This window comes from Acipenser ruthenus, chromosome 2 (genome assembly GCF_902713425.1).
Source record: "Acipenser ruthenus chromosome 2, fAciRut3.2 maternal haplotype, whole genome shotgun sequence".
Lineage (NCBI taxonomy): Eukaryota > Metazoa > Chordata > Actinopteri > Acipenseriformes > Acipenseridae > Acipenser > Acipenser ruthenus.
The window spans coordinates 10934864-10961479 of record NC_081190.1 but is presented as its reverse complement, the minus strand read 5'-3'; the positions used below and the strand labels follow the sequence as shown (position 1 = coordinate 10961479).

The 26616-nt window shown below is 41.1% G+C and overlaps 1 protein-coding gene across 6 annotated transcripts; it reads right to left on the bottom strand.

The window, feature by feature from the left end:
* Positions 1-5086: 5086 nt before the first annotated feature.
* On the bottom strand, positions 5087-25160 carry LOC131697820 (zinc finger RNA-binding protein-like). 6 transcript variants are annotated; one of them, XM_058989246.1, is made up of 20 exons: positions 25038-25160; positions 24744-24825; positions 21629-21896; positions 21087-21279; positions 19874-20086; positions 19406-19656; positions 19071-19277; positions 18387-18678; positions 17218-17417; positions 16944-17063; positions 16564-16709; positions 16003-16168; positions 15048-15262; positions 12287-12437; positions 11936-12077; positions 9188-9285; positions 8255-8350; positions 7575-7686; positions 6628-6725; positions 5087-6342 (listed from the first exon to the last, which is right to left on the bottom strand). In XM_058989246.1, the coding sequence occupies exons 1-20, from the start codon at positions 25072-25074 to the stop codon at positions 6160-6162; spliced, it is 3270 nt and encodes a 1089-aa protein (XP_058845229.1). In that variant the 5' UTR covers positions 25075-25160; the 3' UTR covers positions 5087-6159. The 6 variants fall into 6 exon arrangements, with proteins under 6 accessions (XP_058845229.1, XP_058845241.1, XP_058845235.1 ...); XM_058989258.1 differs by having other exon boundaries at positions 15063-15262; XM_058989252.1 differs by having other exon boundaries at positions 19874-20074.
* Between the last annotated feature and the right edge of the window lie 1456 nt (positions 25161-26616).

Below are 26616 nucleotides of genomic sequence, written 5' to 3'. Positions count from 1 at the left end.
ATATGCCCATGGGAAAAACGCCTTTGGAATAATACAGTGGCGGAGTCAAAAGCGCACTGTTGGTGCAGTGTATAGCTTCGGCAAGCGAGAGGGAGTTGTGGGGCGGTCTGTCTGTGTACAGAAACTGGTTTAGGGGTTTGCAATGTGTAGAATTGTTAATCTGTTTTGTTGTTAAGGCACTGCTGCACATACCTAGTGTTTAAACATATCTGTGCAGAACAGATACACTAACAACAGGAGGGCCGTGGCCACAGTGTTTTACTCATAATCAGTTACTTTAAAGAATGTTTTATAAATAAAATAAGTTTAGTACATGTATTCATGATGACACTGTTCTAGACTGATGCTGGCTAATTTCCTGTCTATCAAATTGTATTTTATACAGAAAATAAGTTTAAGATTGTGATTATACATGTCATAGCCCTACAAAACCCTTTCGTGCTCAATATCCTTCACTGAACAAGTATATGTGATATCTGGCAGCTAGGCAAATGTTTGAGTTAGGCCCTCATGTGACGATAAGCAATTACTCCAGAAATAAAAAGCTGTGTAAATAATGTGACCAGATAATAGCAGTGTTGTGCCGGCAACTGGGTTCTGTTACAGGGCAGCGCATCAACCTGCCTTGCTGTCATGTACTTTCAAAAGCTATGTTCACAACAGAACACTGTTGTCCACTTGTGGATGTTAACGGAGTTCCCACAGTGTGTGCCTGAGGTAAAGGGTTACATGTGAATCTTAAACAATAATGGAACAAACCCTTATATGTAAAACAACTAGCAATGCAGTTGAATGCACACTGTAAAACATAAGTGTACTTCCCCCTCCCCCACTCTGCCAGAGAGGAGAGAGCAGCTTTTAAGGCACAATACAAGGCCTGCCTGCAGGAAATGCGGCACGACATTGTGAAGGGAAAGAATGAATGGCTCTGGAATGATGTCAGTTTATACATCCGTTTCCTTTATGCATCCTGGAGGCTTACCGAACACTCTGAGGGCAGTGTGCTTATTGAACACACTGAGTGCAGTGTGCTTATTGAACACCCTGAGTGCAGTGTGCTTATTGAACACCCTGAGTGCAGTGTGCTTATTGAACACTGAGTGCAGTGTAGAGGCTTATTGAACACGCTGAGTGCAGTGTGCTTATTGAATACCCTGAGTGCAGTGTAGAGGCTTATTGAACACCCTGAGTGCAGTGTGCTTATTGAACACCCTGAGTGCAGTGTGCTTATTGAACACTGAGTGCAGTGTGGAGGCTTATTGAACACCCTGAGTGCAGTGTGCTTATTGAACACCCTGAGGCAGCAAAAGGAGAAGCTGTCAAAATGTGCATGAGGTACTGGGCTCCTGCACATGACAGAATTGTAAAATCCTGTGCTTTTATTATTAAACAAATGCGCTAATGCTGTACCAACTTCGTTGTACAATATTATATATACAATATCATATTATTTATATGAAGCATTGGTGCTAAATTTACTCTTGAAATGTTGTGACTAAAACTATTTTATGGGTGCAGGATTGACAGTTACGATACCTGTGCTATGGAAACGTCCTTAATAGGTTTTAAGATAGTAGGACAAGAGGTTCTCTAGAACGCTAAAGTGTGCTATATGTGCATACACCCATCTCCACTACATCTCTGCCACTTATATGTGTGCCCAGTTAGGGAGAATAAGCTTCTGATTCGTCTTCCATACCATGTCTCATGTTTAATTCACAAAGCAGGAAACACAAACACATCCATTGCAAACTAACACAATTGTCTTTATTGTATTACCTGCAAACTTCAGTTTATATTTTCTTATGTTTTCTGTGCTCATTATGCATGGTTTGAGAAAGAGTTCTGTGGTATTTTATTTCCTGTCACACTTTCACTCACCTAGTTCCTGGTTTGTAATTACACAGTTCTTGTTTTGAGACTTACAAGACTGCACACTAAAAGCAACCAAGATTGAGGTTGAAAATGCTTTGAGCAGTGTGCTTTTCATATGATTAAAGAAAATTGCTCATGTGAATTTAAGTGCTACCTAACATTGGGCAAAATGTTTGCAGCAACATTACAAAGATTTTCTATTAGTGGCAGTAAAAACAGTGCCGTGTGGACTGCAGGGTCAGCCATATATGCATGGTTAGAAACACACTGCCGATCTTGGCTGGGGACCCAAAAGAAGCGCTGCATCACCCCCCTCGCTGGATCAGGGAGGAACGGAGCACTGCATCGCCCCCCTCACTGGATCAGAGAGGAACGGAGCGCTGCATCGCCACCCTTGCTGGATCAGGGGGGAACGGAGCGCTGCATCGTCTCCGTCGCTGGATCAGGGAGGAACAGAGCACTGCGTCGCCTCCCTCGCTGGATTAGAGAGAAAGAGCGCTGCATCACCCCCTCGCTGGATCAGGGAGGAACAGAGCGCTACATCGCCTCCCTCGCTGGATCAGAGAGGAACAGAGCGCTGCGTCGCCCCCCTCGCTGGATCAGAGGAACGGAGCGCTGCGTCGCCTCCCTCGCTGGATTAGAGAGAAACAGAGCGCTGCATCACCCCCTCGCTGGATCAGGGAGGAACAGAGCGCTACATCGCCTCCCTCGCTGGATCAGAGAGGAACAGAGCGCTGCGTCGCCCCCCGCGCTGGATCAGGGAGGAACGGAGCGCTGCATCACCCCCTCGATGGATCAGGGAGGAACAGAGAGCTGCGTCGCCTCCCTCGCTGGATCAGGGAGGAACAGAGCGCTGCGTCGCCCCCCTCGCTGGATCAGGGAGGAACAGAGCGCTGCATCGCCCCCCGCGCTGGATCAGGGAGGAAAGGAGCGCTGCATCGCCCCCCTTGCTGGATCAGAGGAACGGAGCGCTGCATCGCCTCCCTCGCTGGATCAGAGGAACGGAGCGCTGCATCACCCCCTCGCTGGATCAGAGAGGAACGGAGCGCTACATCGCCTCCCTCGCTGGATCAGAGAGGAACGGAGCGCTACATCGCCTCCCTCGCTGGATCAGAGAGGAACGGAGCGCTACATCGCCTCCCTCGCTGGATCAGAGAGGAACGGAGCGCTACATCGCCTCCCTCGCTGGATCAGGGAGGAACAGAGCGCTGCATCGGCCCCCTCGCTGGATCAGAGAGGAAAGGAGCGCTGCATCGCCCCCCTTGCTGGATCAGAGGAACAGAGCGCTGCATCGCCTCCCTCGCTGGATCAGAGGAACGGAGCGCTGCATCACCCCCTCGCTGGATCAGAGAGGAACGGAGCGCTACATCGCCTCCCTCGCTGGATCAGAGAGGAACGGAGCGCTACATCGCCTCCCTCGCTGGATCAGAGAGGAACGGAGCGCTACATCGCCTCCCTCGTTGGATCAGAGAGGAACGGAGCGCTGCATCGGCCCCCTCGCTGGATCAGAGAGGAAAGCTGGCTTGTCCAGGGTTCAGTAACTGGATAACATCCATTGGTTAGGTGAGACACCTTTGGAATTAGCTATTTTAACTTGAGTAGAAAAACAGGAGTACAATTTATGGAGAGAAAAAAAAAAATAACTTAACTATAACTAAAAATATCATAAACCAAAACAAGCAAAGGAAATGTCGCTAATGCCCAGCAATTTCCCCATGACATTCTAACCTCCTTTCTATATGCTTTTGCTTATGAAGGATTAGCTTTTGCATGCTAAATATCTATAGCAAATATGTTATATGAGTTTCTAAGATCTGGTTTCAATAGGATTGTGTGTATGTTAATGTACTCCTCAGCCCTCATTAGGTTGAGCAAGGGAGTAAGTAATGGTTAAAAGGAGAACCCGTGGTGCTGGGACAAAGCAGTCAGTTTATCAATCGCTGGTCTAGTCCGATTATGCTTAAACCAGTCTTCATGCACTGGAGGGGAAAAAGGCAGCAAGAGCTTTTTTTTCAAATCCCTATGGGTCAACTGCAACCTCCACTGACTTTCGCGATATTGGGACATTCTCACATTCATTTATTTTAGCATTTGTGTTTTGTTTTAAGCAATTTCCAAACTGACCATATTTTCAGCTACCTCATCCGATTAAGCACATTAACCAAATCACACATTCCCTCATACTGCAAACCTGTTTTAATTATATATAATACAAGGACAGTTCCCACAGTATCTAGCACTGGATGAGCACAGTGAACAGAGGAAAAAAATACAACCATTTGCGCTGAAAAGTAGGTTCCCCTTTATAGATAAGATGAACAATTATCTGTTGATCACTCTGTACAGTGGAAATGTATGGATAAGAGAACAAGGTATTGGCAATATTAAACCAGTTTGCTGGAGGTGACTTTGGTGCAAGTAGAGCTGCTAAAGTAAACTTGGGTTTAAAATGATTGGAGATAAGGTATGTGCAGAAATGTATGGGAATATGGTAAACTTACTACAGTAACCATTTAAAAGAGGGTGATTAGTTGCACTTGAATGGAGTAACAGCTGAATTGATCATTAGTAAGATAACCGAAACAAACTGTAGTCACGTACATCCAGAGCATATTATAGTATAAAACACAAGGCATGGAGGCATACAGACAGAAGCTTTTCAATACCTTCAGAGTCATCACGGACCATCGGTGAATCAATCTGAGACTCTCTCTCCAGGGGTTCAGGTAATCTCATCAATTGCCTATCTTTGTTAATACTAGTGGCACATATTGCATCTAAACAATGACGTTCAATGTAGAATGCAGTGGGGTATTTGGAACTAATAAATGGCAAACCTTGTTAATTTGAAACATGGTCTGGTCCCACTCCTCCGTATAGCGTAACATAGTTGATTTTGTTATTTTTGCATGTCATGCCATCCTCATTCCTTGTCCCTGCTCGTGTTTTTCAAATCCCCATTCTTAAAACTCTTACACTCACTGCTGTTTATGGACTAGCTTCTCCCTACTGCCATCATCATCACCACCGTTTTCTACAGGTCAGGATTTAAAGTTGAAAGATGTGCTGTTCAATTCTTCCTTTTGTGAATACAAGGGAGGAGTTGAACAACTGTGAATGTACCCCTCTATGCACCACTGCAAGCACAGTGGTGCATAGATGTATATAGATCTCAGAATGTATGTGTGTGGGTACAAGACAGGAAGACAGGTTTTCTTCTTTTGAAAGGTTTATTTGCCCATTGTAATGCAGTAGTACTTTGACAGGGACTAACAAGCATCAGAGGAGAGGATGGATTTACATTCAACAGCAAATACAGCACTACAGTGACACTCCAATGTCACGGGCACACAAGATATTTATTTTTTTCTTTTAAAGGTACTATGCAAGTCTTAAAGCAAGGTGGAGAGCTTTGCATTAAACTTCAAAATTAGGAAATAAAACCATCAAGCTTTAAAAAGCCAAAATACAAGAACAAAATGAACAGTCATGCAAGTTTTGTTTAGGTCATAAAAGGGTGCCAACAAACTACGCTTTGTAACATCTATTGCAAGACTATATATATTAGACCTATTTTTTTTTTTTTTTTGAATAAATTCACTACCAAAAACAAAAATCTGACCTTGAAACTGTAAGCAATTTTTAGCCCAAATGTTAAAGCTACGTTCAACTACACACACTTTGCAATGTGCAAAGGAAGACGACCACTTGACTTAAAATTACAAGATTTAAAAAAAAAAAGAAAAAAACACACCCTACTAAAGTAGTATTTGTGGCGTCTTGAAAAATGAAGTATTTTTCCTAAACTTAAAAAATAAAACATTTCTTCTTACACCACTCATTTAGGTGGGTTCAACCACCACCAACAGCTCATGTTGCACTGGTGTGTTTATAGGGCTTATTTGTATCTCAATATTTTAAGTGGTAAAACACAACTCTACACAATAACATAAGGAAGTTATTTGCAAAGGTGAGCCACCATCAAAAGGACATGGTGTCCAGACAATGGGAATGCAGAGGCATGATTAGTGGGCTACGGTGAAGAACCCAAACAAAATGGTTTTCACCTGAACTGGGTGCAGGCCTGCAGATGGGCTCATTTTCATTCTGCAATACCCAATTCTGTCTGTTTAGTTGGGCGAGTCACACTCCTGTTTGCTGTGTTACTGTAATACAGATAGCACACAATAAAAAAAAAAACGAACAATTAAAAGCAAAATAAATTCTATGTAGACACTGTAGTTTAAATGTGTGTTGGGCAAGAAAGGTGGCTCAATGCTACTCCTAATAGTTGTCGTAATCTTTCTTGTCCTTCTTTCCCTCTCCTTCAAACCCGTCCACGCCGTCGCTGTTGTCCCGCCTCCTCTTCCGGGTGTTGCGGACGCTGAAGCGCGGGTTCATCTGCGGCAAGGGGTCCATTCCCAGGACTTTGTGGATCTGCCGGAATGCTAGCAATCTCAGAGCAAACTGCAGAAGGGAGAGAATGACAAGGCACATTTTACAGCAAATCCAGATCATGCATTTTCTGTGTGTAGCTTTGATTACATCCATACTAAAACCGAAGGGGACTTTAAACAGTGCTATGATTTACTAGACACTATACGATAACGCCTTTACAATACTTGCATAACCAGATTAAATCACAGGTCGTACAAGAGCAGCATTTGCATGGTTGTTGTAAATGACAGATGCAAGGCCTCTCAGCAGTTATCCACAGACTGTCTTTCCTATGAAAGAATATAAAAGCAATACCTGCGCACTGGAGGTAATGTCCTCCCGCTGCTGCTCGGACACTGACGTTAGTGTATCAGTGGGATTCTTCTCACAGGGGTCTACCAGACCTGGACCACCTACACACAAGAGTTAGCAAGATTAAGCAAATCAACAGCTTAAAAATCAACTGCCACAGGAATACATGGTTACACATTACACGGCTATCATTGCTGAATGTTACAAGGTGTCATCACTGTAAAATCAATTTGTTAAATTTAGTTACTACGCCACTCAATAAAGCTATATGTAGACACTTGTTTCTCTGGTGCAACACTAATATAGCTGTATCAGTGCTACATACACACAAACACGCACACACACACACAGTCAATCTCGACTAGCAGGGAACGAGACCGGACCGTTGTACTGAAGCTAATGAGTGATGACAATGTATTATTAAAAGCTAGCAAGCAAGTGTAATGGTTTTCAAGAATACCAGCTACAAGATGGAAATCAGAGGGGGGTTTCAAATTGTGTATTCTATATTTCCTGACCATTTCAAACTGACATCCATTGAAGTCACATGGAAGTCAGACTTTTAAAAATAAAATTAACAGCAAAGACATTGACAGGACTGAATAGGTCATCTAACTGGTTTACCTTCCTTTGCAAAGAGTGCTCTTTAAACATTACAATGCATGCTAAAACAACAAGACAGTGGCTATCTTGTTCAGCAAAAGAGTTTCTATTACAATGCAACATTTATAAACACGCTAATAATGAAAGGCTTCTGAAAAAATGATTTGGTGTTTTTCAACTACATAAAACACATTTAATCTTCTGTAACTTGAGAGCTGTATGTGATAACTGTACTACAATGACCTCCTTTGAAGAGAAGTCCATATGAAATACATTGCTAAACTAAAAATGATTTCCTTGCAAAGCATCTTTAAGACCACAGAACTGACCCTCTTGTACAGTCTTACCTGGAAGCAGTATCCCAGAAGAAATACATTCAAAAACTCTTCTCAACGCATCTCCTGGGCTCAGGGGTCCAGCAGCACTGCTTATAGCTTTCTCCACAAGTAGCTCCATAGCCTGCGCACAAACACACACAACTAAACAATGAAGCTCTGGGTTTACCCTGGAGAAAAAACTGCAGTTCAGCAGGAAACTCTTCGGTGCACCCTAATTCCACTCAGATTCTTTTTGTTTGCAGACTTATCAGGAGTACAGCTCCAATCTTTACAGCAGTGGTACTAATCACCCAATTTAACAGCAGCTACATGTGATTGTTCCTTTTCTAAAAAGATCCTTTGTTACAACAAATCAGATCTTATTTTATTTTTTTTCTACTGATATTATCCACACTGCTCATTTTCACACAATGTCATGCGGTTTGGTATGAGGAATTACTCCTGTTAAACAAACATCTTCTACATTTTCTTTAAACAAACAGAGTTTCATTAAAAAAAAGAAATAAATACATACACATGGCTCCCAAATGATAGACTGCAATGGCTCACCCTACAAGAGGTCCCTATTGGGAACAACGCTAGTTCTGCTGCTATAGCCCCATCTGGAAGCATAAAGCAGCTCATCTTCCATTCTGTAATGAGGCCAAAAAATAGAGCTACAAATCAAAAATAAAAGTTGTGTTCCTTACCCAGCTTGGGAACGCAGCCCAGGTCGGGACACGCTGACAAAGGTCCCGTAGAATGCGGATAATAATCACGCACGACTGCAGTCCATTGGCTCTAGCCTTGAGTGCAATAAATTCACAAGCAGTTAGTAAAAGCAGCTTCAAATATTCTGAAGAGGCTTAACACTACTGTTCACAATGGAAGCTTGTAAAAGAGATGAAATCTCATGGTTCAACAAGAGCAGCTGCCATTCACAGCAGTATTTTACCTCGTAGTTAGTAACAGAGCTCAAAGTTTGCAAGATGCACAAGAAAACTCCCGGTCGCCTTACAAACCTTGACCTCCAGTAGTAGTTGCATATTTAACATACAGTATCATTTCAGTTAAATAGCTTAGAAGAAAAGCATAGGGACTGAAAAGGTGAAGGAAATCTGCTTTACTTTCGCTGTGCATTCCCCGAGAGCACAATGTCACAGTAAACCAATCAGATTGTCCTCTCTTGTCATTCCCTATTCGAAGAATCAATACAGGATTACAAAAGCTCATATGAAAGCTTATAGGGGGTCATATACATTAAGCCAAGATACTCTGCAGCCTTATGGAGCGAGGTTTTAACTACACAATACTGATAGAGAATAAGAAATACCATGAAAAATGTTCTTGAAGCAATACAAGGATGCCTTGTGTTACAATAGGTTTAAAAATGACCAGAAAATGGATCAGAGTTATCAAAAGTACTACAAAAAAAGGACACTGAATTAACACAATGTTTTCTGGTCATAAGAACTTACTTCAGGCATCCTTGGATGTGTGTTCATTAAAAATAAAAATGTAAAATATTTAAATGTTGCATTTATGTATTGATTTTAAACCACATAAGGAAATAAAATAATGTAGTTTGTATCTAAAACGTAGGATCTCATAAGGCTACAATAAGAAAGTAAAATGTTCCGAACCTGGAACCACTTAGCGTGGCGGAGAGCAGCCAGAGCGTCAAGGCATTTTTGCCTGTCCAAGACGTCCGCTGGGTCTTTCACCATACCCGAGGGTACATCTAAAAATGGATCGAATTGTCAAAGTGTGGTGAGGAACGGGTGTTTGACCAGGAGAGCAAGACACTTTGAAACACAAAACACAATGCCACACATACCACAGGATCGCTACACTAGCAATTTCAACACCACAAAACAATGTGGAAACTTTCAATATCCTGTTGGATTAATGCTAAAGTAATTGAGATTGAAAGGAAGACTGCTGGGTCACACCACACTAGAGTAAGATGGCAGAAAAGGAAAAAATCCACGTTTAAAATCTTCAATGACAATCATATATGACCTGTGCAGATGCAAATGTGATGCAGAGCTATACATTTCACGGTGAGCACGTTTTTACACCAACGCGGTACTGCCACCACAATGTACAAATGAACCACATCGGAAAACTCACAGCATTAGACAAGAAAAAATGAAGATTAACCTCTTGAAAATTAAGGTATGCAGATCAAAAAAAGAGTATCAGGGCAAGAGCTGGCTCCTACAGAAGCGCTAAATGCATACTTAAGAAATACAAATCTCAACACAAGAGGTTAACAAAGACATTCAGACATGTGCTGTGCTCACACTGAAGAGTAGAACATACACTTTGTAGTCAGAGACCCAACAGGCAGACTATTTACACTGGGACTCCAGAAGTCACCAGAAAATAAAATTTGTTTTTGTTCCTCTCTCCTTTAGTCACAATACAGCCCCTCAACATAAACAAGTAAAAGGGCCATGCTGGGCAATCCAAAAAGATCCCAAGTGTGCCCAGCTAGAACATGAACACTGCACTGCATGAAGGAGCTATACATCTTGCCTGTGTTGATAAACTGAACGCTAGTGCGGTGTGACCTTCCGTGTTCCTAGTACTGCATGTTAGGTGTGGCAATGTGCTCAGGGAAAAACCTTGGTCAAAAATCCTTCCGAAGCCGTGGCAGCAGCAGCCCCTGATGGAACATAGTTCTTGCAGATGATTAAAGAAGGCTTTGGACTGGATTCGTAAGCTATGGATACGTACAGCCGTCTTGCTGGAAAAAAAAAAATATATATATATGCTCCCAGCAAGGGTTAGAACATTACTGCATGCATTCCATTCCATTACTTTTTTTTGGTTGTTTTCAAACCCAGAACACATTTCAACAACAGTCTCCTCTATCCCAGATCCTGCTAAGGATTCCTCTCACAAAGCCTTCCTCAACATTTGAATTACTCCCAAGGGCATCCATTAGGCAGAAAAAAATCACATCAATATGCACAGCTCCACGCCGTTTATGTAACACTTTATAAAATCACCAAGTCGGAGGCAATGGATCTTCATTAGAATGGTTTGTCTAAGCCCTAACCGTATTGTTTAATAAAGCGACCAATCTTTTAATTGTAACAAAAAAAAAAAAAAAGAGAATGTAGATTTTCAAAAGGGCATATTGATTCTCAGGAGAGCACTTTATAATAGGAGGACCTCAGAATGGTGATATTTTTATATGTATATACACTTATCCAGACAAAAGTAATATTTGTTTCCTGTGGGGGAAGGCGTTATTGATAAACTCACTTACAGTCATGTCTTTCCACCCATTCTCTGGGAATATTCAGGCAATAAGGTGACTATTTACAATCAAACAGACAGAGGCTGTGATCCGACTAGATTTCATTATCCATTGTCACATGAACATAACACTGCTTCTAGAATGCATTATTTTAACTAAATCAATGCAAATATTTCTAATTAAAAAGAAGACATGCAAATCCCACTGGTACACAGGAAACAAAAGTTAATCTTACCTAGGACCGCTCAGTTCAATTTACCAGAATGCAAACACTAATCATGCTTCTTGTGAATTTTCAGAAAGCTATATAAAGCACCTTTACAGAGGAGAGCCCAGAGCTTCGACTGGCACAGGAGAAGCAATAATAAATGTATTCAAAATCAGCACATTGCTGAATGAGCAACTGCTACATCTAAGAGTAAAACGGGTTTAACAGATGTCAGCACATCTGCCATGCAAGAGCGCCTACTCAGTTTGTGCATAAAACAGACATCAATAAAAATGAGGCTGTGCATTTCAGACGGCACAGGAGAACTATGCTTTTAGTCTGGCGGTATTGTGTAACTGGAATGCAGTAGCCTTCCTCTAAGGCCTTGTTCTTTAATAGGGGCACAGTAATGTCTCAGGTGCCTCCATGCGGAATGGATCTCTTTACGAACATATACAGTTTTGACTTAAATTGAAAATAATTAAAACGAAGATTGGCAATGAACAGCCCTCAAGGCGCCTGAGACAAACTAGCGCTCCGTGGTAAACAAGGACACAGAAGGCTGGCAGGCATGCGTCGCTGTACAGGGTGAACTGTATCCAGTCTGCTTAAAAAAGTGGTGGCGGTACAGCTTGTACATGTCAAGGCTTTTTGAAAGCAGTATTGAGGACATATTATTCAAAACTATTTTAAACGTTTTGGTAAAAAAAAAAAAAAAAGTAAGCGAAGTCAGCTGGAGCGCAAAGATACTTGCAAATACAGTACCATTCCGAGCTACTAAAAGCCTCCGAATTCCTAGAATTGTCATTACTGCTCCTGCTGTGCCAGCAACAGTGCTCAATGCGATCAATTGTGTATTTTCTGAGAAGTTAATGCCAGAGCACAACGTATAAAACAGGATTTCTTTCCAACCTCCGTCGCGTGCGTTCTCCTCTCTGATGATTGGGGACGTCAGGGTGATGATCACCTGCATTCTAGGCTCGACGCAGGAAGTCAGGATGATGGCGGCTTCTTCATTAGAACCCTTGACCTCGTATTTCTCTGGTGTGACCAGCTGTTTTTTAAAAAAAAAAAAAAAAAAAAAAAAAAGCAAGACATTGAATTAGTTCAGGAAAAATACAAAAAAAACCCCACTTAATTGGTCAGTCTCAAATGATAACATGCTTATGATCATCCATGGATACCACATGTTCACACGGAGCTCTGTTAAAGGCTAGCTCTAATTCATCTTCCTGAACACCAAAGTTTCAGAAGACTCCATACCGCAAGCTGTTTAGGGAGGTTCTCCACGATGCGGGTCAGAAGATTGCTGTTGGGTTTCTCTGAGCACAAGAGGACCAGGTTGACGTTCTTGTCTCCCTTTAACAGCAGTCCTTTAGCCAGCACTCCCACACGCATGACACCCTTCAGAGCCCTGTGTGCAACAAACCGCTCTGGTAACCAAATAGAAACCAGCGAAGAGCGCTGCAATACACAAATACAATGGGCTTGTGCTTCCATTCTTCACAATCATGCTACCTAAAAATAAAATATGCAAGAGGAGGGCTGGCATTAAGCTATACAACACAAGCCACATTGCTACAGCGTCTTACAGGCCAAGAATGACAGGCTTCTACTTATACTGCGTGTAACAGGACATTGTATCTTTAGTACCCTTGGATACCCTAGTTCAGTGTATGAGGTCTCTAATCAACATTAAAATCCCATAAAGATTCTAGATATTACAAATACCTTTGTCCTAAAATCCTTAGTTCAATTTATTTGCACAATACAACCAAATGGTTTAAAAATATTTTGTAGATTTTATAAAACCAAAATGCTCCAAAAATATCTGATACCTCAATTCCTGGAAAAAAAAAGAATTAAAAAGATGTGTGCGTGTTGGGGGTGGGGGGGGGGGGGGTGGTGGTCATACAGAAGGTCAAAGCTCAGCTTACAGGGTTGAGCAACTTCTTTAGTCTATTTGTTCACTATGTCTTGCCATGCTAAGCATTTAAGTGTTTTCCTTTTCTTGCAAGCTGCTATAGAAAACAAATTTTAAAAATGCTTATCCTGCGATTTCCACGTGGAGCGCAAACAAGTCCAAATTTGTCACTCCCTTGAGAATAGCGTGCAGGCGCTTATATGTGCATCTGCAAAGTTTAATATGTCTTTTTAACGTGCTTCAGTTAATAAATAAGTTGACAATAGAGTAAAGTTGTCAGTTGATTTCCACTGGCAGCAGTCCAAGAAATGTGCTTGACAGACCAGGTCAACAACTGCGCAGTGGCGCAGCGGGCTAAGGTCGTGTGCTCTTCAAGAACGTCATGTTGCAAGTTCAAACCACTGTATTTAACGAGCAAGATGGGCTGAATGGCCTCCTCTCGTTTGTAAACTTTATGTTCTTATCTGTACACACACAGCTGGGAGTGAAAAACAGATGCCTGTGTATCTACGGAGAATTATTTGTTGGTGTTAGTAGGAAGCCTGGTCAGGATTTGTACTGTAAACACATGGTTATTATCGTTGCGCTCTCATTTAAATAGAAGTTATTTCTATCCAAAATAACATTATAATTAAGTACTCCGTGAATGTCAGAATATGATACGTCCAAACTGCAGTTTGTGTTAAACACATCTGTACTTTTCATTAATACCGTAACCCAGTATTTTACAACAATGAAAAAGTTTATTTTGTCCAACGTTGTTACATCGCCTTGGATAAAGGCAGCAGCTAAATAAGTCATCAATAGTCATTGTTGATTATATATGGATGGTTACTTCATTCTTCCATAGTTCAGCTATCTGTACTCAACTTCTGTAGAATGCAGACTTTGCTTACATTCCAGTTTGTACATAGCTTCCAAAAGGTAATTTTTAGTGGGGTGGTCCCACAGTTTAACGTGTGTGATTTAAAGCAGTAGGTGTATATTTAAGTTGAGTGAAAGAGAATATTGGAATAAAACTACAAGCAGACCACTACTACTCTAACACATGCTTTAACACATGCTTAAACCACGCAAAAACGTGCCAATGCGCCTTGATGACATTGGTGTCCCCTACTACCTTGTAAGTGCCACATACTTCAAATTGAAAACCCTGTTGAACTATGAGAATTTTAGGACAAATGTATTGCAATACCTAGAATGCTCATGAACTAATCTAGCTAGAAACATCACACACTGAACCTGGTTCAAGTATAAGTGGGTACCCAAATACACTAAAGATACAATGGCCTATTGTTACAGCGCCCCCACTGGTGAATAGTATATGCCCGTCAGTCTTGTCCCACTGCGTACAAATTAACAAACTTATGAATTAACACATTTACTTTCAAACTAGCATCGATGCATAGCGATTCCTTTTGGGTGTCAATCTCCACGGCTTAATGCCAGTCTTCATTCAAACTCTGCAGTTAATTTAAAGACAAAATCATATCCATACGCTTACAGTGGAAACCTCAGGAGCTGCCCTAACAGTATCTTGTAGATGTTAGCTGGATCAAATCAGTTTGCATCTCTTTTCTACCACTTCATTAGTGTGCAAACAATTCAGCAGAAACTGAGTTTGACCAGCAAATCAATTGAAGGCACAACTAGTGTGGAATACTATATTTCTACACAGTATTACCAAGACCTCCCTTTAAAATTAAAGGTTGTAAAAACATCATTCTCCTTTCAACACTAACAAGTGATCTATACTGAAAGATTAAATGAGTTATACACAATGCTGGTAAAAAAAAATCTGAACAGTGGTAATTACAATTGAAAAGAATTGTACTCAAATAAAAACTAATGAAACGTTGAGCTTAAAGTGAACAGCATACAATAAAGCTTTTACTGTGGGCTGTACAATTAATCACACTTTAACAAAATGTAATTATAGGTACCATCAATGTAACTACATAGTTATATACAGACAAGATACTTTAAAACTGATTAACACAAAGATTGTTTTACCGTGGTAAATGGGCAAGATATTCATAACTCCTTAACAATGAAGTTACACACACAGTGATATTGTAGGTATAGAAACTGAACACATACTTTGCTCCGGTGTACCTGTCTCTCTGGGCATCGTTCTTCTCATCTTCCTTGGTCTTATTATCCTGATCAGTAATAATGTCCGACACCAGTTTGAGAGCACGCTCGGTGATGGACACTATTTTCTGGATAGCCTGCAGTTCCTCTTCCACTGGATAAATAGCAGCGTGTTTGGTCATTACATAACGGTCATCCGACGAGTCTGGGCGCCGAGGGGGCTGAAAACAACACAAAGTTTAATCTGGGGCTCTGTTTTTATATACAGTGTTCCCTCGATTTTGCTTACTAACTTACACCAGAAAAAATGTGAAATATTGAAACAGTGAGTCTTCAAAGGGCTCTTCTACAGTGAAGTATAGTAAATGTACTCATGTCCAGGAGTACCTGGGAACGAGCCTAACTACCGAGGTAGCACTACATATCTGAAACCCTCGTATGGTTTGGGTTAGTGTTAGATGAGGGTAGCACTATATATCTGAAACTTGTATGGTTTGGGTTAGTGTTAGATGAGGGTAGCACTATATATCTGAAACAATTGTATGGTTTGGGTTAGAGGTAGCACTATATATCTGAAACACTCGTATGGTTTGGGTTAGAGGTAGCACTATATATCTGAAACACTCGTATGGTTTGGGTTAGTGTTAGATGAGGGTAGCACTATATATCTGAAACACTCGTATGGTTTGGGTTAGTGTTAGATGAGGGTAGCACTATATATCTGAAACACTTGTATGGTTTGGGTTAGAGGTAGCACTATATATCTGAAACTCTTGTATGGTTTGGGTTAGTGTTAGATGAGGGTAGCACTATATATCTGAAACACTTGTATGGTTTGGGTTAGAGGTAGCACTATATATCTGAAACACTTGTATGGTTTGGGTTAGTGGTAGCACTATATATCTGAAACCCTTGTATGGTTTGGGGGTAGTGTTAGATGAGGGTAATGTGCTGAACCTACCACTGGTCCCTGTGGCTGAGGAATGGGCATGCCTGGTCGGACTCCCAGCAGGCCTGGGGGAGCAGGGGGTCCCTGTGGATATCCCCCATCTGGCATCCTGCGGCGCTCATCCCAGTGGTGCTGCTCCTCTTCCATCCGGCGCCAGTACATGTCCTCCTCATATCGCCTGTAACCAACACAGCATTCCCCGAAGAAATCCTCTCTTGTAAACACCTTTCATGTTTTAAAAACACTTTAAGTTTAAAAATACAGACTATCGATTTGTGTGCACCAACAAAAAACGGATATACTGCTTGTAAATCCTAACCGCCATCAACTGTGTGACCACTGGGTAAAAAAAAACAAAAAAAAAAAACACTACAGCTACCTATCGGTGTCTCAATGTTACACAGTATCTCACCTCTCATCAGATTTAGTAATATTATCACTACACAATACTGCAAGCCATTCGTAAATTAGGCAGAAGGTCAAGTTTCCCCAATCCCCTAGCTTGGTGTTACAAGGGGAAGTGATTGCATAATGTGTTCCTGTTGGAAAGCGCTCTATGTCCTTTCATTGTACCTCATTTCCATTCTCCAGCGCTCCTCTTCCTCACGTCTCCTCCAGTATTCCTCCTTCTGCATTTGTTTCCTCATCTTCTCCTCCTGGATCTTCCTGGCTCGGATGCTGGGCTTCACTTCCACTTGCAGTTCTGGATTTACTTTTTTCTGTTTTGTATAAAAACAGAGAGAGTGATGCACATGCTGATCTGTAAAACATCAGCATCCATCAACAAGACAATCATAACATGTTTTTGTTTGTTTTTAAATCACTGGTTTCCTGAAGCACATGATACATGAGCAATAGGCTCTCAGGATACTGGGATTTTTTTTATTTGCCCATACAAGTCAGTATCCAAAACTATAAAAGCTCAATATTCACAGAACCCAGCCCCCACTGACCTTGTACTGTAGTCTGTGCCTCCTTCCCTTCAGATGCATCTCCTTTGCATTTGGATCATTGAAGCTACATTCACACAACTTACAATGGAATCTGATCACTTTGCCCTCATCATTTCGAACCTGATATTAAATAGAATTGAGATTACGTGGTTACACAGAACAGCTTTTACATGAACCATCACGTCCATCAACCAACACTCGAATCATGATCAACAGCACTTGTACCTCTTCCAGTCATATACAATCATCCTTTCATGATCAATAGCACTCATACCTCTTCCACATAGTCATGTCCAACAGGCTGCACATCACTTTGTAAAGCAGCAAGTGTAGCCTGTGTTGAAACTGGCTCCGGTGCCACGTCAACCTTCATCTCCTGTGTTTGGGTGGCGTGCATCACAGGCTGCACTGACTTTGCACCATCGTTTTTAATCTCCTCCATTTTAGCACCAGTAGTCTGTAATCTGTTACCTCCTTCATGAAAGGAATGAGAGAAAGAAAATCATTAGTTCTGAGAAAACATTACATTTGTTACAGATTGATGCATTACTGATGCAGTAACTGAATGGTAGTACATTATAAAATGGTGCCCCTTTCTATTTGACAAAAATACACACAGTATTCCAAAAGACTTTTCACAAGCACACAAACCAACACATTAGCCATAATACATTATCCCCTGCCCCCCACCCCCAATAAATGTATAACACGCTATAACTGGTAGACAAGTGCATATCGCCATGAATACTGTAAACTCACTAATAGAATTCTCCTTATACAGCTACCTCTGTTAGAGACACACTAGTTACTACTAAAATATTTATTAATGTAAATAAACGGCAAGATGCACAATTAATAAACGTCTCACACATCATGGGATCTCAGGTTCCCTGGTACAAGTGTACCAGATTTGATCCAGAAATTCAATTCAATATTTTCTCTGGACAAATTGCAGGAGCAATCCCAACAGAACAGTGGTGTGGTGACAGAGAACAGGCTGTAATTTATTCATGACTTGCCACCCTCAGACACAGCAGCTTCACTTCAGCTTTACTTTAGCACTCTTCAGCGATTAGTGACTGGATCTCTGGCAGTGACCAACTGGCTTACAGCACACTTACTCTGGGTAAAGTTGGGTTATCACTGGCAAGCTTGAATCTAACATTCACACTCATTTGTGTAGAGAGAAGCTAAGCCATGCACGATTCTCCACCACTCAACATCAAGGGGGATAAAAAAAAAGAATACAAAAAGATGTCATAATTGTTTAGGCTGTCGTTTGTTTGACTACCTTATGCAATACTTTGAGACATTCCTACAAACTCCATTGCGTGACCTTCCATAACGAATACATGATATGGCCGATTGTCGTACTGCAGGATGTATCAGATTAATTTTCTTCCTTAGGTAAAACACAAATTAAATGGCACATTGAGAACCTACCCACAAAATTGATCTTTGGTGCAGCTATTTTCTTCACAGTGGAAGCACTGACTGTGGATGCAGCAGCAGCAGCAGAGGCAGTGGTTTTGTTCGGTACCCCACTGCTCACTATATTGACAGGTTTCAAGTATGACGAAGTGCTGGAGGAGGCAGCAGAAGTAGTACTGATGGTTCCGCTGGCCGTGGCTGGACCTGCTGGCTTACTGGAAGCTGCAGAGGTCGAAGTCTGGGTTACCATACTGGGCTCGGTCGAAGGAATGGGCTTGCCAAGCTTGGTGTGTAATTTAACCACCTATTTAAAAAATAAAGAAGTCAGAACAGAAAGAAGTATTCATTATGTACGACATGTGGAAACACTTGCACACTTCTTTCTGGTACTGTATGATGAACGCATTTCTAAAAATGAACGCTACTAGTTTTGTAATCCAAATGCTGCTTGTGTATAATCCCCAGACACGGCACATTAATGAAATATCAGAAAGCCTTTCATTTTATTTACTGTGCACTGAAAATAACCCTGAATCCCATATCAGGATCATAGAAGTGACCAGCATTGAAAGATGCAACAGCGATTAGAGATGGAGCCAACACACAACTGCAGTCACATGCTGTCAGCCCTAGAGCAAGGAAAGCTAGGGCGGAGACCACAGAACACACAACAATGAACCGGCTGGGCACGCTTACCTTCTGGTGTTTTGCTCCCCGGATGTGAGCTGCGTACGCATCGGCCCCAGTGCAGGAGACATCGCAGAGCTCACAGCGCAGCTGGTTCTGGGTTCCACGGGCAGAGCTGCCACTGGTGGTGCTGGTGCTGCTGCTGCTGCTCTGGGACGCTTTCAAAGCTGCTTCTTTTTTCTTGTGCTTCTGCCCCTCTAGATGTTCTTTATAAGTCTGGGGAGAAGTTTAAGTTAAGAAACAAAAATTAGTTAAGTAAACAAATACAATTCGAATAAAATGCACAGGACTTGTCCAAAATGTCAGTAAAACCTCACAATTGTCTTAAAGTTGAAAGAACACACCTGAGGCCCTGCACAGCTGATCTTGCAGACGTCACAGTAATGTATCTGGGGTGGTTTCGGGGGTTGTTTTGGTTTGAGCTGCTTGTTCTGGAACGGAGTCTTCTTGGTGAATGTGCTTCCTGTCCAGGCTGCTGAAGCTGCTACAGCCGCTGCCACTTGTTTTTGTTGCTGCTGCTGCTGTTGCTGCTGCTGTTGGTAGTAAGAGGATGCAGCCGAGTATACTGCAGCTTCATACCCGGAATAAGATGTGCCTGGGTAGAAGAAAAAAAAGTGGATAGACTCAACTGAGAGTTTGATACAAGATCCAGTTATTTGGATTGCAAGATAAAACTGATCTCCATAATATTGAGCAAAATATAACCCAATGTCATCGACTCTTTGGCACTCAGACGTTACACCCAGCCATGATTAATTGGTTAAAATGGACACGATAAAAGCAATACAGTCCTGTAGAACCCCCCCGCTTACCAGAGTAAGTAACAGCTGTTGTGCTGTAGGTGGGGCTCTGGGAGTAGGAGGGCACTGCTGCAGCGGCCACTTGCTGCACAGCTGAAGATACAGGGTATATTGAGAAGGTGGTGGTTGCAGGACTAGGAGTGGCTGGTTTTATTGCTGTCACTTGTCGAGTTTGCTGGGCTTGGGTGTACTGTGTTGCACCTTGGCTGTATCCTGTTTTAGGTGCTAAGAAGAAGAACACGCAGCATAAACAAACAAGCATCAATATAAAATACTAACTGAAATAAAACCAGGTCACCTAAATTGATCAGGTTAGTAATTAATGTTGTTTATCAATATTACTAGACTGAAAACACAACTGACCTAAAACTATGAACATTAATTACTGGAGGGGGGGGGGGGGGGGGGAGAACACCCCCCCCCACACACAAGTCATGCAATTACAATTGTTGTTCACATGCATTACTGATGAATCTACATTTCACAAAGCAATCAACAATTCAACATACACAGCTATTCATACACAGCTATAACCCTCGCCAAAGATTTAAACTGAATGCGTTTCAGCAGCTTCAAATAAAAGAAAGTTTTGTTGTAATTCCATTGACTTGGCATGAGAGTTTGTTTCTAGATTTAAGACATGTCAACACCTCATTTTAAATACAGTATGGGTATTTATTTTCATACAGAACAGCAATCCTCCTATGTATTCCAAGAAAATGCTACCACTATGGGTCTGAACTAGCCTTAACAGGACTTGGGCCCATTTGTCACATTAAAAATTCAAAAGCAGACATCATGTACATACAAATAATGAATGGAAACTATGACCTGTACATAATTTGTTTGGGTTGGTAAATAAATGTAATTTGGGGTATATGTCACACAACGGGCAGAATCATTAATGTTTTATTAAAAAATATATATTTTTATATTATATATATATATATATATATATATATTATATATATATATATATATATATATATAAAAAGATCTTTACCAAACCAAAAACTTCTAAACTAAAAAACAGTATACTCTGATGAAAATGATAAATACAGTATTCCAATAGGCATGATATTACTGCTCTATTGGAGTGCCACATGCTGCAATAAACATAATATTAAATTAAAAGAACACAACCAAATGAGCACAGAGTCATTCTAGCCAGGACTTATTGGATACATCTATACATTTTTAAAAAAGAAAAGAAAGTTGTATTGACCTTGGAGACTTTTCTTCCATGACGAATCCCAGGCTGTGTTAAGCGTACCTGTCTGATAGTAGGAATCTGATACAGTAGGCTGTGGTTGAGCAGCTGCCGCAGCCACAGCCGCCGTGGCAGTAGGCTGCTGGTAGTACTGCTTACTGTCATAGGCTACAGCCGGAGCTGTGGACCTCACATAGGAATAGGAATCCTGAAAATCACACAAGCAAGCGGAGCGGATTAGGATGTCTGAAGTGAAGCTGAGGAAATGCTACAGAGCGAGCGAGCGAGCCAGGGTTAGGGTTACAGCTGATCACCAACAACAACACACATTTGCATCTTAGAGTGCGGACTTGTTTTTTCCAAATCAGTGTTCCTACCCTGATTTACTACTACTGGTTTACAAAATACCCCCCCCGGAAAAAAATGCATTCTTTGTTCAAAACAGACATAAATGAAGGCCTCAAACACATTTGAAAATAAGAAATAATATACTTAATAAAAACTCCCTTTTATGAGGGAGGTCAGCATTAAAATGTTTACTCAGTGTGGCAGGTCACCTGGTAATTCTGCGATGTGGCCGGAGGTGGTGGTGGTGGCATTTCCTGCTGTCTCTGTGCGTAGCCATAGTCCGCAGCAGTGTGTGCTGGCTGGTACCCTCCGTAAGCTGCAGCAGTGGCAGCCACGGCAGGTCTGGCCACAGCAACAGTGGCAGCAGCCGGGGCGTAGGCTGCCGTCACAGTGTGTGCGGCAACCGGCGACGGATGCACAGTATAGCTGGCCACTGTTGTTGGGTGGGAATAGGCTACCCCAGCTGCTGGCTGCTGGCTGGAAAAATAAAAGTAGTGAACTCAGACAACTGCAGATTGAAATAGACTGATATTAGTGCAAGTGTTCTGGACAAAATTGATAATTCTACTTTCAAACCAAGCTGGAGTATTCAAGACAAGAGTTTGTGTGTGCAAGTTATTTTAAATAAGATATTTGTGACCCCACTCGCCCTCGCCAGAAAGGTCAACACTAAATCATTCTGAAACTACTCTCACGTGTGCTCAGTCAATACCCATGATTGAACTTCCTTAGGAGAATCCCAAAATACCGCTGTGCAACAAACATGAACCCAATATTATTATTTGTTCATTTATCCAAAGCGACTTAGAGAGTAGGGTGCGTGAACTACACATCAGCTGCAGAGTCACTTACAACAACGTCTCACCCGAAAGACAGAGCACAAGGAGGTTAAGGGACTTCCTCAGGGTCACACAGTGAGTCAGTAACCGAGCTGGGGACCTCCTGGTTACAAGCCCTTTTCTTTAAATAATAATATTATTATTATTTATTTATTTATTTCTTAGCAGACACACTTATCCAGGGCGACTTACAATTGTTACAAGAGATCACTATTTTTTTACACATTTTACACACAATTACCCATTTATACAGATGGGTTTTTACTGGAGCAATCTAGGTAAAGTACCTTGCTCAAGGGTACATCAGCAGTGTCCCCCACCTGGGATTGAACCCAGAAAGCGCCTGAATCCCACATGCAGGTACAGGAGGAGCAAGTGAATGTCTTTGTATGGGAACGGGTTCGACAGGCCCATGCTAACAGGTAAAGATTTGTTGAGGCACTGTTCTAGAATGTTTCCCTTGGCATTATTGTGTTGATTATACTGTGCCAATATTGAGAATTCAGCATTGGTCCAAGACTGTGCAACTAGACCGTGGTACAGGTAACATATCATAGTGCTGTGATCTGAAGACATTATGGTAGAGAGACGTTTTCCCATAATAAAGACAAACAGCAGTTAGTGTTCGTAAATATAAACCAGATTTCTGATCAGTGCAACACTTTAAAAACAGCACGTCTTCACAATCAGTTTAGATATTGAGTTGTGCTGTACAAAATGAGGGAGTTTGAAGATTGAGTGGTAAATGATAAACAAACAGCATCTGAATAATGAATTCCCTTGTGTCAAGAAAGGGTAAAGGCGGCTCTTAGTTGCTTTTCAACCGCCATATGAAAAAGGAGGAGGACTGGATACATGCACTGCTCAATCATACATGACTGTTTTCAAAAGCAACAGTAATGACAACAATTCATGGATTGCTTTTCTGAGGCATTATTTAAAGAAGCATTGTAGGCCTTGCTGAAGCAAGAAGGCTCTTCTCTGAAAGCAACCACATTTATGCTGGTTGTTTAATGGAGCGTTTTTCAATCTTGTGTAGTGAGCACTGGCTAGCCATTCCTGCAAGTGTAACCCACTGGGTCAAAGTTTAACTTCAAAAAGCAGGCTAGATAATGGATCAGAATCCATGCAACACATTCAAGTTCCCCATTTCCAAGCCTGGGGAATTGATAAAGCAAGGTAATGCTCTACCAATATACCCCGCCTCCCTCTCATCTTCTGTCCCAATGAGAAGCAGCAGCTTTCCTGGAGGTTTTACACAAAACAACCTCAGTTTCTTTATTCATTGATGTGGATTAATGAGATGTGACATGCAGTACTCTTGTTTGCCTTTTAAAACAAAACATTAAAATCACTCAAGAGCTACTGCTTTTTTACTTGTACTCCAGATTTGAATTGGTTTCATGTACCATTCAATCCAAGTTACGAAAGTCCACATTCTGTACCTGTCAACTTGCTTTAAAATTGTGCATATAAATCCATTTTCTAAAAGCTCCTTGAGGTTCATATTGCTTGACACCATGTTTACATCCTTAGAACTGGAGCCCCAGTGGTTATTTGTACTACATTATAATTATCAGATTTCATTTTCCCAGGATTAACAAGGAACTACTGGTACATTTTATTACCAAAACAAAAAACAGTGTTATCTAGACATGCGAGACAATAAAGAGATTACAATAGAAACATACAAGTAGGCTTTATTGCAATGAATTAAAAAAATAAATAAAAACACATCAAAAACATGATGGCACAATAAACGCTTCACTCCCTAGGACTAAAACTGCAGCAGAGTTCAGTAAAACGGCAGTGCTTTCTTCATCAACAACAAAAAAAGACGTACAAGAACTTGAGGCTTTTTTGTTTGTTTTTAAATCCTACCCCCATCCTTTTTAGACATCTGTTTTTTATTTTAGTCCATTTGTTGTGGCATCTTTGACCTTTCCACTTTCTTTATGCATGATTTACGGGTATGGGGAATGTATATCAGATAAGGCAAAACCGCAACAATAGCATCACAACTATATAAATAACTAAAAACCAGCGTGTTATAAAAAAAAAAAAGAAATACAGTCATGGAAGTCCTTGCCAAATCGCCGCATTGGTGTTTTAAAATATATCGATTGAATTTAACAGTTAATAATAATAAATAATATAAGCGCCGGACCACCATCGTAAACAAACATCTATGTTGATAGCACAATAAGGGATAGACCAAATGTCTTGAAAAAATATATAATTCGATTATAACCCCAGTTTGACCGGTACATAATGTGTAAATAACACATTCGTGTCCTGGCGCTAGCTAGATTGCATGTACGATGCATCTGCACACTCATTCCCCCGCCCCCATCCATACTCCTCAATCGGACACCGCTAAACAAACTGCAGCAACCACTGTTGATTTCTGTGCTGCTTGAGCAAGCTGGCTGGATTCAATTCCACACAGAAGCCATAATGGCGCAGTGAATGTAGATAGTCTCACCTGTACTGCGCAGCACCACCATGGGTAAAGCCAAAGTAGTTGCTGGTAGCCATTTTGGCATCTTCACCTAGCCGGCTGGGCACTGCGGAGAGACAGAGAGACATGGTGGTTGAGCGTTTGTCGGTAACCGTGAAAACCCCCCACACAAAACGGAGAGCAAAATAAACACACAAATACGCAAGCAACGTCCCATCAACCGCCGCATCCTTCGAGATTACTGCATTAACTCTTGTATTTCGCGTTTTTAACCAGAATTGAGCATCGTTTTTCTGCATTTTATTGTGTTTTACCCACCATAGGTGAAGGAGACAACTGGGCATATGGGTATCATTGGGTTCCTGTTCTCTGACGAACTCTGACTCTTCACCCTTTCTCATTTATACGCGAAGGTCGAACCAGGAAATGGCGATCACTGAATACACGCAGCAACGAAGGGCTGTCTGGGAAATGTAGTTTTATTTTAAAACGATAACCCTGCATCGGATTATTTTTTCAAGGTCCTAGACGTTACACAGTAAGACAACACAATATGTATCTATCTATATGGATGAACGTGAATATAATAAAAACTGGCAGAAAAGACTTTATCAGAAAATATATTATTTTGTTTGTCTCTATTCATTATTATTATTATTATTATTATTATTATTATTATTATTATTATTATTATTATTATTATTATTATTATTATTAACAACAACAACAACACCAGAAATAAGACTCCCATTGCCATCCCAGGTGAATTAGCCACCCCTGAACATGTTGCCTGTATTTGGTGGTTAATTAAGTTAATTAAGCTCATAGTAAAATCTGGAATGGACCAGACTGCTATGCAATGGTAGCCTTTTTCCATCCCTGAATAATAATAATAATAACAATAATAATAACAAACTAAAACATACATCCATCTTGATGGCTGTACATTCAAAATTAGAGCAATCAGTATGATGTAAAAATTGATGATCATGACATACAGTGTGTACAGAATAGCATAGATTAAGAATTAACAATGATAATATAATAGGGGATACAAAACGTTGGTCCATAGCTATAGAATCCAGACAAACAACAGCCTCGATGTGCCCAGTAATGTGTGCTAAAGAATAGACTTCGCAAGCTTCATGAGAACAGGACAAGCAGCTCTCTAAACTCTAAACATAACAAGAGGGATTTGTTTTTTTGTGTGTGTGGGTGCATATTATTTGAACTTTTCTGTTTAAGGAGTACTGGTGCCTGTCTAACTACCACATGGTCCTTATAGAAATGTCCCAGTAAAAGCACAGCAGAGTAATAAAGCACAGTGAAAGAATAGTAAAGCAGAAGCATTGTAAAGTACTGAGAGGTATGGTAAAACCTGGTGAACCAGGGGAAGCTGTGGTAAATGCATAATGGATAAAAACGTGGTAAAAGCACCATGCAGAATACTGCAGCACAGTTTTATAAGAGGTGTAAAGCACATAATTTTTTAACAAATGCTTCTCTAGTTTTTGTTTAAAATGAAAGCATTTAAACATGTCCACTTGCAATTAGCCCGCTGTGGTAACATTGGGTCTGTCTATGGATATTTACTTCACGCATGTGTGCTCTCTAAGTGCTATGAAACTACTTGGTTTGTGCAATACACTCTCCTGGGTACTTGCCCTGTCAGGCTAATCTGCTCTCTTGCAGTAAAAGAACCTGGGTGACTGGAACCAAAACTATTACCCTTGCAGCATCAGGGGGTGTTACACATACTGTATGGCATTGGCTGCAAAGCTTGTCAGTCTTTAGGGGAAGCAGCTGGTTGGTTTAGGACAGGAAAGGTGTTGAAGGGGTGGGGACAATTTCACTTCCACTTGGGTTGAGTCTAGTTCTCATAAGAGGAAGGGACTTA

What these genes read in the sequence shown, in the direction of transcription:
- LOC131697820 (XM_058989246.1), bottom strand. Translation starts at nt 25,074, where the DNA reads ATGATACCCATATGCCCAGTTGTCTCCTTCACCTATG. An exon ending in GACATGACTATGTGGAAGAG is followed by an intron (nt 17,064 to 17,217) that starts GTATGAGTGCTA and finishes ATTTAATATCAG; the next exon opens with GTTCGAAATGATGAGGGCAA. An exon ending in GACAGGTACACCGGAGCAAA is followed by an intron (nt 12,438 to 15,047) that starts GTATGTGTTCAG and finishes TGTTGCACACAG; the next exon opens with GGCTCTGAAGGGTGTCATGC.